Source organism: Cinclus cinclus, chromosome 12 (assembly GCF_963662255.1).
Source record: "Cinclus cinclus chromosome 12, bCinCin1.1, whole genome shotgun sequence".
In the NCBI taxonomy this organism is placed as follows: domain Eukaryota; kingdom Metazoa; phylum Chordata; class Aves; order Passeriformes; family Cinclidae; genus Cinclus; species Cinclus cinclus.
In genome coordinates, this window is record NC_085057.1 from 6,362,010 (window position 1) to 6,373,858 (window position 11,849).

General features: G+C 40.9%; 1 protein-coding gene across 1 annotated transcript in view; it reads left to right on the top strand.

The window, feature by feature from the left end:
• Window positions 1-7,047, top strand: part of MAGI1 (membrane associated guanylate kinase, WW and PDZ domain containing 1) — a 332,032-nt gene extending 324,985 nt beyond the window's left edge. The window contains exons 21-23 of the mRNA XM_062500989.1: window positions 431-574; window positions 1,696-1,834; window positions 5,478-7,047. Coding sequence (XP_062356973.1) covers window positions 431-574; window positions 1,696-1,834; window positions 5,478-6,178 — 984 coding nt within the window. The 3' untranslated portion in view covers window positions 6,179-7,047. The remainder of the gene's footprint in view (window positions 1-430; window positions 575-1,695; window positions 1,835-5,477) is intronic.
• The last annotated feature ends 4,802 nt before the right edge of the window (window positions 7,048-11,849 follow it).

An 11,849-nucleotide genomic window follows, 5' to 3' on the forward strand; every position in this document is an offset into this window, starting at 1 on the left:
GGGGACACAGCATGAAAAGCCAGCACCATGGCACAGGCTCACCCCAGGTGCCAGCAGGCACTGCACTAAGGCTGACACTGGAAGGCATGTTGTCCTTGCCTTCCATAGTTGGTAGAACCTTTAACCACCTTCCCAAAGTGTTCCCTCCTGCCCTGGGCACAGGAGGTGCTGTGTAACAGGGGTGCCCAAAAATGCACTGCAGGACATGGCCAAGCACACTCATTCCAACAGCTCTTCACCAGCCACCAGAAGTCCAATTTGCAGAGTGGGATCTGAGCAAGCAGCAAATCCCGGTCTGTGTGTGAAAATTCAACTGATTTTCCATTTTTAATTATTACTAACAAAACATTGGCTGAATAATTCCAACATTAGAGCAGAGTAGTATTTGACTTTCTGTTCAATTGGGTGTTTGTTGTCTTCTCTTCAGCAGGACCAAGACTTTTACACTGTTGAGCTAGAAAGAGGAGCCAAAGGGTTTGGCTTCAGCCTGCGAGGTGGCCGTGAGTACAACATGGACCTGTATGTGCTGCGGCTCGCTGAGGATGGGCCTGCTGAGAGATGTGGGAAAATGAGGGTAGGCACAAACTGACTTTAAAACCACCTTTCTGACTTCCCTGCTTCTCCCTTCTACTGTGCTAGCTAAATTAAATGTGAACTGAAAGTGGTGCCTGTTTACTTCTGCTGATGGCATCTGTCATTCTCGGTACGCAGTCTATAGCAGTGTGTGTTCAGTGGAAGACTTCACCCCCTTCTTCCAACACTTTGCTTTCCAAACTCTAGTACATGATCTGTTGTTTAAAGCCTAAGGGGCATTGTAGCAGTGAAAATGGAACAGCCAGTCTTTGCTTGCTAGTGGGCAGAGAGGGAACAGAACCATGTCTATGGCCCGTGGCTTACAAAATTATATTGTAGATTCTGATTAACATTAATTGTTAACTTCACATATCAGCTAAATGACAATTTTTATAACAAGGCCATATGTTATACAATGCCTACTGAAGGAATAATTTGACAGGTTTTATGTACTCCTTGGACCTCTTAGAGAATGCATTATAACTTTCTCAGATACATCGTTGTCTCCAGATATGTCATGTGAAGGGCATTTTCAAAATTCTTGTGCTAGGGTTAGATATATGGGTCCAAAACTTTTGCTGATGAAAATATGATGCAAAATCAATGCTGCCTTGTGAAAGTCAGTGCTTTGACAAGCTCTTCCAAGCCCTGTTTTTTTTCTCCTGATAAATGATTATATTTACAGAATCAGCTTTGCTGATTCAGAGTAGGTATCTATATCCAAGTTAGAAACAGACCTGAAGAACTTCTGTGAACATCCTGGTTGGACCAGTCTGTGAAACAAGCAACTGCTTTGACTGATATTTTACAAATAACTAAAATCAAATAAAATAGCACCAGTTCTAACACTGCACTTACTGTTGAGCAATACAGTAATTGCAATGTAATTTTGCAGAACAGCAGTGAAATATTCTGATACCTTAAGCTTTCTCCATTATCTTCATGTCTCCCAGACTGATGCACACTGGGCATTGTGGATGGTCACTGGAAGGAGTTGGACATGTTTAGCTTCACCTGATGCATAGTTGTTCCAGCTTTGCTGTGGCCACTGTCTTGCGGTGTGCTGGTAGGGACCCTCGTGGGGACTTGTTCCTGATTATAGTCTCTTTATTGCATTGACAGATCGGTGATGAAATCTTAGAGATCAATGGAGAAACGACCAAGAACATGAAGCACGCTCGGGCCATCGAACTGATTAAAAATGGTGGCCGCAAGGTCCGCCTGTTTCTGAAACGTGGAGATGGCTCTGTCCCAGAATATGGTGGGTCAAACTATGAAAACATTCCTTTCTTCCCTGGCATCACTCCATGAATATTTGTCTCAAGATCTGAAGCGGGAATTCTTTTTTATTTTCCTTTCTCACCAGTGTCTTACCAACCTTTGCAACACATAATTGCCTCGCTTGTACTGAATTTTCTACACATTTCATCCTTTGCTTGCTTCCATGGACTTGGGGCGCAGTGTAAGGCAAGATCATCATAGCAGTATTTTTTGGTGATCAGAGAGGAAAGCAAAACAAAACAAACCTTATTGTCCTGTCCAGCCAAAAAAGGAATGTCACTGAACTGTGCCAAACTGTTTCTCAGCGGCTGAATTGTTGTTTCATATAGGTCTCTTCTTCTAATCAATGCAAAAACTGGGATCCCAAGTTGCTATTCTGAAGCAGTGATTTATTTTTTTTGTTAGGCTTTTCTCCTAGTTTCTGTCTGTATCCATAGACATGAATACCAAGATGGCTTATGAGATTTTTGCCTTTCCTTAATATTTATGTAAATATTTATAAAGTTATTTGAGAAAAAGAAGGGGAAAAAAAAAGCTTTACTGCAAGAATATATTGATTTGGCCTCCTGAACCCTTTTCTCCCCCCTTAAACAGTCTGCTGGTTTCAACTAGTTAATTTGTAAGGTCTGAAAAGGTGAGGAGGTTATGAAAAGGCACTCTCATGTCTGTCTTGGGGGAAACAGTCAGTCCTCGTTTCTTACTAAGAATTGCATTAGATTTCCTTTTCTTCTCCTGGAGGTTGGATTGCTGGGTGGCTTGAATTAGCACACTATTTAATATTATAATTATGTCTTATTTATTTGAGATAATTGTCAAATAATGTGCCCTCGATGGAGGGCTACTCCCAACCAAAGGTCTTTGAGGTTTCTATAGAAACTGATGATTGAAGGGATGTCCTTTATACTTTCCTCCCTGTATTTGGGTTATTTCTGTGTCAGTAAGTTCTGTGTTTATCATTCTCTCCATGCCCTAACACCAGAAACAAAACCCTTCTGCACAATTTATGAACTAGCTCTTATTTTCATTTCCTGTACTATGGTTGAGAGTTTCTGCTCAGTCTGCTCATTATTTAACTTAAAATGACCAATTGAGAGTATAACCAACAAACAATTGAAGTGTTTAACGATATGGAAGGGAAGTTGTGGGTTTACACTTCTGTAATATAAATAGCACACCAGAAGGTTCAATGATGGCACTGAAATTCTGTAATGTTCTTTCAACTTTTGTCTTTTCCTATACTCCTTTGGATGTACAGTACTGTATCATATGCTAGACTGCATAAATACCCTGTAAATTAAGTGCTTCACTTCTCAAAGCATATGTCTGTTGCACTGAGGATGGAAATCCATCACCAATTTTTTTTGGCTAATGCTAACCACTAAACGTTCGTTCTCCAAGCAAGGATTTAATATACAGGGGTTGCACTGCTGTAAAGAATATCCTTGTAACATTTGGGACTCCTTTCTCTCTTTGTTCTGTTCGCTGCAGTCGCAAATGGTTCCTCTAATAATGTTAAGTTCCAATATTTTTCTGACTTGATTGGAACGTGCTTCTCTATGAGGCTGTATATTTTTGTAATGAGTTTTGTACTTATTTTTAATGTTGTGGTCTTTGGTGGACTTTATTTTTCGTTGTTGTTTGATTGTTAATGTTTTTCTATGACATTCCGTGTCGCTGTTCCAGCTGTCTTTTAGAATGGATGCTCTCGTTGTCTGGGTTATTGAATCACCTCTTAGATGTCTCTTTATGTCACAATAATAACAACTGCTGTCTTTGCAGCCTTATATTTGGGTGAAGCCTAGACAATCTGACTGGAAAAATAAACTTTCTTTATTCTAAGATAAAATATGAAGATTTTTCTTTCTTTCATCTATATTATAGGGAATCTAAATTTTCTACTTTTCTCTTTCTCTTTCTCTTACTTTTCTTGGTGCTGGGCTCTTCCTTCCTCAGCGATGATACCTCCTAATATCGCTGCATGTATGAGAAATGACAAGCTCGGGGAGTCTTGCTTCTACCTTATGGGCCATAATCAAACTACGGTTTGTAGCTAAAATCAATATTAGGTGTTTTTGTGCTGTGGCCTAATTCCCTCACATTGCTTTTCTGCTTCGCTATATTCTATATGTACAGCAATTCATCCCGAACACCCTGCGTTCCCCAAATTGTAAGTACACACACCACAGGACATGTTTGAACCTCGCTTGTACCCTGTGTGATAGGCAGGTTGCCACAAGCCACATGCTTACAGCCAAAGAAAAGGCAGTGTGGCCTGGGAGTGCTGGTAGAGCGAAACTGCCCACGTGTGAATTGCAACATGGGTTTCACTTGGAATTCACAAAAATCACAGCCCATACACACGGTGACCCTCCCAAGCTCAGGAGTGGAAGTGCCATCAAATGGGAGACGCTTGGCATGATGGCAGGAGGAATGTAGAGTGTCTGACTTGGTGGGAGGGAAGACAAAAAGGAGGAAAAGGGGAGGGGGGTGGAATCCATCCCCAAAAGTGTTTGTGAGGGTTTTTAGTCATTGCCATGAGGGCATTCCACCTCAAGGTGGGTGTTGGGGTGTAAGGAAGTGTCTAATGCCAGCCAAGCTGCCACAAAAGAACTCCAAGAGAGAAAAAAATAAGCAAATAAAAGCAGCATTTGCATTAAGGCAGCACAGCTACTTTAATGTTTTTAATGGTTGTAATGAATCATTCAAAAAAATCCGTTACAAATGACGGGAGTAATGGTAGCTTAGCTGCAGCACAGGGCTGGAGTTTAGTTTGGATATTCTTTTTCTACTTCGGCTTTGCAGTTTGTCTTGCAGAGGCAGCTCAGCTGTATTTTACCTCAAATAGTACATGAAAAATAATGAACTGGAGATTAGATTTGAATCAAAGCCATCCTGCATATTACAGTATCTTTCCATTGCTTTGATATGAAAAAATCATAACTACTGTCATCGTTGTTTGAATCATTGTGGCAAAACCAAAATCTACCCTAGGAAGAAATCTACCCTTTACATAACATGATAGAGCTAAGTGAGATTAAGCTATGCCTTAAATGAAATGGAAATGGCATGATTACAGTCTAATTCTCACACCTTCAAAATGTTATTTTACAAGGTGAAAACCTAATAATAAATTCTATTTTCTGTACATTTTCTGCTATTTGAACCAAGGCCTCCCACACCTGGAAGGCAGCTCTTTATAATGTCTTAAAAGACAAAAATTGTTTCCTAAAGGCCCTCTTTATTGGAAGCTATTAAAAAAAAAAAAAAAAAAAAAGCAGCCAACAACCTGAACCTACAATGTTTTTTTTTCCACTGGAAAGAATGTAGTATAACTGAAACATTATGAATTGGGCTTGGGGAAAAATGTAAAGTGCCCCATGCCCAGAAGAGCATAAAGATGAGATCAGCTTGGACCAAAACCTGGCTAACGATCAGAGCAGCACCAGTACTAACCTGTAACTCTCCTTGTTCACGGTTAAATTAACAAAAGCTTCGGTTAGCCTTCGCTGACTGCTTTAACAGTTGTTTGTTTTTGTCACTAATGAAGTCTGAAGAGTGCTAAGTGGTGTCACAGCAGCACGGAAGGCATCAATACCAAACCCTTTGCTGTTATTTTCTTTCAGACCCCAGCAGTGACAGGAACAGTCCCGCCACAGGTTCACAAAATGTATCGGAAATGAAACCCGCGCCATCCGACCGACGGCAGCACCCATCATCGGAGTCCAGTTATCCACCAGACCTTCACAAATCATCACAACACGGGGACAAGCGGACTTACGTTAGAGACCTAAAAGGCAGCAGAGAGTTTAGCAGACATCCCAATGAACACCACACTTGGAATGGGACTTCTAAAACCAACGACCACGTGCCAGGCAGGAAGACAGAGAGGTCGCCACAGAGGAGGCCCGAAAGGCAGCCAGAGAGGGTGGTGGCAAACGGGCAGAAGAGGAGGTCTCCCGAAAAGCGCAGGGAAGGGACAAGGAGTGCTGACAACACTTTGGAGAGGCGGGAGCGACTCGAGAGGAGGAGAGACCTCTCTCCTGAGAGGCGCAGAGAGCGGTCGCCCGGCCGCCGGCGACGGTCACTGGAGAGGTTGACGGAGCCAAGGCGGTCCCCTGAGCGGAGAAGAGAGAACTCCCTTGACCGAAGGGCCAAGTCGTCCGACCGGCGGAGGGAGAGATCTCCCGACAGGCGGCTCAGGGAGGAGCGAGTTGGCCACCGGGAGAGGGAAGACCCCGGCTGGAAGCACGAGGTGAGCCGCAGGCACCTGCCCGAGCAGCGCCGGCGGCCCTACAAGGAGTGCAGCACCGACCTCAGCATCTGAGCGGCTCCCCTGGGGCCCCTGTCGCCTTCCCCACACCCAGGGAGCAGAGGAGACAGTGGAACCACCTGGCTTTCGCAGGCGACGAGGCATCCGCCACCTGCTGATCCTACAGACTGTTTATGCAGATGAATTCTTATCACAAAAAAAAAAAAAAAAAAAAAGCGTTGTGCCTGATGTATAATATTAAAGAAAGTATTTTTCGGTGTATTCTTTTTTTTTTTTTTAATTACTTGCCAAATGTTGGTCCTAAAGGATTATAAAATTTTGTTTCTACATTCTTTGTAGATTTCTTAAAAATAATTTCTTTATTGGGCTACTTTCCCCCCTCCCCAATATAGTAAGTGGGGGTAGCCAGTAATATAATATAGGCAAAGGATTTTATGACCAAGTTTGAATAATTTGATCCAGACTGTTCTCTAGTGACTCACTGCTACACTGTATGTAGAAAATTTTTTAAGGGTTGGGGGTGGGGAAGGAAAAAAATTGTTCATCTCAGTAGGAATGGAGCGCTCCTGCTGAAGGAATTAAAAAGGAAAGAGACAAATGTTCCTAAAATTGCAAGGACTGTTTGAAGAGACTACTGTTTCAATGAAGGATATTTATAATAATAATAATAAATAATTAAAAAAAAAAAAAAAGCAACCGAACCCACACAGCACAAGATGATTTCCAATAAGTAATTTGTAGTTTGTTCCATGAACAGTTTGTACTTTCAGGCCCCCTGGACAGGATGCACAGAGGCAGAAGGACTGGTCACCACCATGCCTGTGTCACATGCTTGCTTGGACTGTTGAGCTCTCATTAGCCTCAGCAACACGTAACGATGAAATGTCATTAAGGCAGCAGCCCTGCTCATCTCCCAGCTGTATATGGACAGCAACCCCAGCATGCATGGCATTGAGTATCTGCTTGGAAGCAAGGGGAGGGATTGGGATTCTGGGACGAGGCACAATGGAGTGGGAGCACAGTCCCCCTGCTCGGAGTAGGTGTATTCCTTCTGCTCAGGCAAAACCAGTGGGCTTTTATTTTTGCCAAATTCCAAAAGCTCTAGATCCCTCTTGCTCTGTATTTTAAGGGTTGGGTTTTTGTTGTTTTACTGGTTCATCCTTACTGAGACAAAAGGAGTGCACTTGCTGGGGAGGGAAAACAAAACAAAACAACAGAAAAAAAAGGACAAAAGAAAAAAGCATCAAAGGAAAATCAAAAGGCTAAAAGAGGCAATCAGTGGGACAAACTGGTTGTAGAAGCCTATCCATACCTGGTTATATGCTGTAAATTTGAGTCTAAGAAGAGCAGCAAAAGAGAAACATGCAAGTTTCTAAGTTGTATTTTTAAATTTGCAAGCTGTGTGGTAAGTCTGCTGTAGCATTGGTCTAAGATTTAATGGATTACTGCCTAGCTGAGCCAAAATGTTTGCCGTTACTGTTGGACCACTAAAGTGAACTGCTGCTTTTTCCAGTGCATTGGTGTGTACATGTATACTGACTCACATCCTCCATATGAACACAAAACCATTGCAAGTCTATCACTGTTGTTGCCATGGTACTGTAAAAACAAAACCAAGAAAGAAGATGGCCAATCATTGTGTGTACAGTTGAAATTGTAATTAATAGAGCCTGTTGGAAAAAAAACAAAACTGTTGCCTTTTTCTTGTATAAAAGAGGATTTATGACGAAATTTAGGTGTGAGGAATGTGATTAAGTGTTTATATTTCTAAAAATGGAAAAAAATTTGATTCAGGGGATATATTTTAATGTAAACTGAATCAGGTATGTAAAGCTGTTTTAAAATGGGAGACTGTATCAGTAATTCTAAAGCTTTTGTTGGTTTGAATATCATTTCTTTCTTCATGGTGGGCCTGCTTATGTATTATTAAGCACTTGTATGCAGTCTATATTCTCCAATCATCATTTCTTGCAACATGCTGTAGGCAAAATGCTCTTTTCTGTGTTGATGAAAAGCAGTATGTGGGCCAATCTTTTTTATAAAACACTATGCATATATAAATACTACATTGTTCATAGCTTTATTTGACTTAATTGGGTTTATACATAACACTAGGATGAGTAGATGTGGACTTACCCAGTAAGAGATTCTTTCCTTGGAACAGACACTATGTATATGATGTAGCAACAAAGAAGGAGAAAGTCTGTGAATGCTATTTTTATTATCAAATAAAGTTTTCCATACAAAGCATGCATGCGAGTGTAGTGATAAGATAAAGGAAGAAACCACACCTTAATGTTACTTGTTCATCCCTACCTAAATTAATAAAACCATAGGTTATGGTCACCAAGGGCCATCTATTAAATATGTATTAATCATCCATTAAATATGCATTATCATTTGACAAGCCTTAAAGCAAAGTTTCCCAGTCTTCCAGGATAAAATTTCCTTTCCTAAAGTAGTCAGAAACGAAAGGTTTAGCTGAAGCAGAGTCTGTAATTGTGTCTGAGTTTTGTGACATTGATTCTTCATAACACATAAGCACATATGATCATAGAAAATGAAGGCAGCAACTGCTCACTTACTGTCTTAGAGGTTGTTGGTGCCATATATATAGATATGATGTATGTGTGTATATACATATACACACAAACATATATATATATACATCACCAAGGCTCTATGTCTCCCATCTCTTAGTTCTTAAAATGTAGAAAGACTTTTAAGGTTGAAAAATATTTATATTGCATACATTTTTGAAATAACTTCTAAATATTGCATAGTTTTACAGGCTCCTCTCATCTGTTTACCTGAAACTTCAGGCAACCTGCTGGGAGTCCTGGCAGCTCGAGAGAGTTGATGGTGAAGGATTTGTATTTCCAGTCACAGCGTCCTCAAAGGGATTTGGTGCAGCCTGAGTCCTTAAGGGTATGGAAGGGTCACTGAGAAAGTGTTTGGGTATTTTAAATGTTAATCTCATATCATGATCAATGCCTTTATACTCTGAAACCATCTTGTACTGGTATACATTGGTTATGCTTTTGTATCTTCTGCTGTTGCTACTGTTTTTCTTCTTGTTCCTGTTATAATTTAAATGATCTTACAGAGCTGAGTAGGTGAGCCTCAAGCCTTTGAAGTGTTGAGTCTCAGCTAAAGATATTACATAGATAGTACCAAAATTACAGCAATATTTAATCTAAAAAATCACTGCAAGTGGAAAAAAAAAATTCAAAATGCCGTGTTAGTGTTGGTATCCTTTCTACTGCTTCCAAACCCCCTGAGAGCTGGAGCCCTGCTCTGCAGCATGAGCATTGCAGTTCCATACTCTGTGGTGCAGCCTTAGTCACTGTAATTAATTCCAGCCTTACTTTTGACCATAAAATATTTTTCAAAATTTCTAAAAATGAAAAGAACCCCTTTTTAGATTGTGACTTGGCTCCTGTTTCATCAGACAACATCCTACAACTGTGAAACTGCCAAGAAGATGAATTAGACTCTGTTTCTTATGAAGAACTGGGAAGTTTCTAATGTGGTATGTGAAAAAGCTCTGCAAATTGATATTGTAAGGGTTTGGGTTTGTTTTGGGGTTGAGTTTCACACCTTTTTTTATCAGTCAGACATGATCAAGTTCCTGTGCCATCAGTATGCTCAGTCCTGTCATTTGCATTGATTAATTCCTAATTGTGAAAGTTTTGACTGCAGAGGGATTGTTCAGCCAACATGGAGAATTGTGTGGGGTTTGATCTCCTTCGTTAGTCTTGCACAAAACTTCTGGGTTAACTGAGTTTGCTGTCTTTATATACTTTTACTCAGTTCACTCCTTGAATATTCATCCCTTGGCATTGGAGGCAGTGTTTTATTTAATAATGATCTTGTGTTAAACCATCTGCTGTAATATGCTTGTTTTATCACTGGAGTAGTAATTATAGATACTGTTCTCCTCCTCACTTTGATACCTTTTGTTAAAACAGGCTTTCAGCACTGTCTCTTGGCTGACTGTTCTGCTGAAGAACATTATAAATGGCTCATAATATGTTCGGGTTTTTGGGTCTCATAAATAGTACCAGGAAAAGATATCATTTATGACTCACTACTGCCATCTGTAAATGTGTGCCTGTTAGGCCTTAGAGATTGTATTTTCTTAAGAATTATTTCTAAAAAAGGGAGAGTGGGAACTAAAAAAAGTACCCCAATTTACTTAGTAGTTGCTGTAAATCGCGTGAGTGAGATGATGCCAGTTTCTGTTTTGGATGTGATGCTAATCCATCAGCATTCCTTCCTGGTATATAATGAAGAGGCAGTAAAATGTCAGCCAAATAGAAATGCTGGGGTTTCAGGACAGAGAAGAGTATAAAATACGTGCTGCCATAAAGACTGCTGCTTAATGAATGTAGGAATTCAGTGGTTGGGACTGACCATGCCTGGACACACAAACATGAGCTTCAATTCAGATTTTTTTTTTCCCCCCCCCAGAATTTAAGGCATACTGTTCCTGAATTCCTGTGTCTGAATTCTCTATAAATACCCTAAGCGTATCCTACAAATAGGTTGCAAATGCCATTAAAATCCAGTGAGGTTTATGCATGGATTCAGGTTCAGGCAGTGTTTACCCCCATATTTTTGGCAGAGTTTGGACTTTCCTATCTAGGTCTAGAGGCACCAGGAGATGATCTCTGGCAAGTCAGCAGAAAATAATGTGTGCCCTGGCCCTTCTACATCAATGTCAAACATCTCTGCATAGACCCATTTTGGTGATAATGTGAGCTGCAGTGATGTGCTCGTGACTGAAAGAGCAGAGGTGAACATCCACTATCCGTGTTGCTGACTGGACAGATGAGGAGGCTCTTTGTCCTCAGCAAATCTTCTTTGGCAGCATGTGCATTGCAATCCTCTGTTTCAGGGAGCAGTCTGAGCCTCAAGATACTGCAGTTGAAACGGGGGTGGTTTCATCTCCTTGAGAAGTTTCATTAGCTTTAATTTTTGCAGCAAGGAGTTTCTTAAAAGAGAACTTCTGAGGAGGTTTTTCTGCAGCAGGAGGGGGAGGTCATACTCAAGCAAATCCAAATTGCTGGCATTGTGCCTCAGCCAAGGTTCCTTTGGTTCCTTCCTAAGCTGATGTGACTTTAGTCTGACTGTAAGAGTCAGGCTTATATGGAATGGGAATTTCACCTTGCTCATGTAGATTTTGTAGACCAGACTTCATCTCTGCCCCAGTGTCATCTATGACCAATCTTAAATTTCCTTTCTTTCATTTGCACTTGTAAGAAGTTTCAGTCTTCAGGTTTTCTGTTTGCCACTGGCAGTTGGAGCTCATGTGACATCCCCTCAGGTCTGCTGTGAGCTAAGGGCATATGTGTGCATGCATTTGGATGTATGGCTGAGCTTGTCTGCAGCAGTTTGTTGAGTCAGGAAAACAGGGTGGTGAGGCTGTCCCTGCAAGCCTGGTGGCTCCTGTTCATATGAATGAGATTTTGAATTAACTGCCTTGCTTCTTTCTAAGGATAGTCAGAAATAGGAATGTCTGGAGGAGGAAGTTGGCTGAGGCTCATTCCATATGTGCTAAAGAAAATATTGATTGGATGTGGAAGCAACTTGGAGAGCTTCTTGAGGACTCAGGCTTTTGTTCCATATAAATGAGCAGGGTTTTTTTCTCATTGTTTCTCAGTAAGATTCTTCTGGATCCTATTTTTTTCTTCTGAGACTCAAGTTTTCTTCAGGACCCACA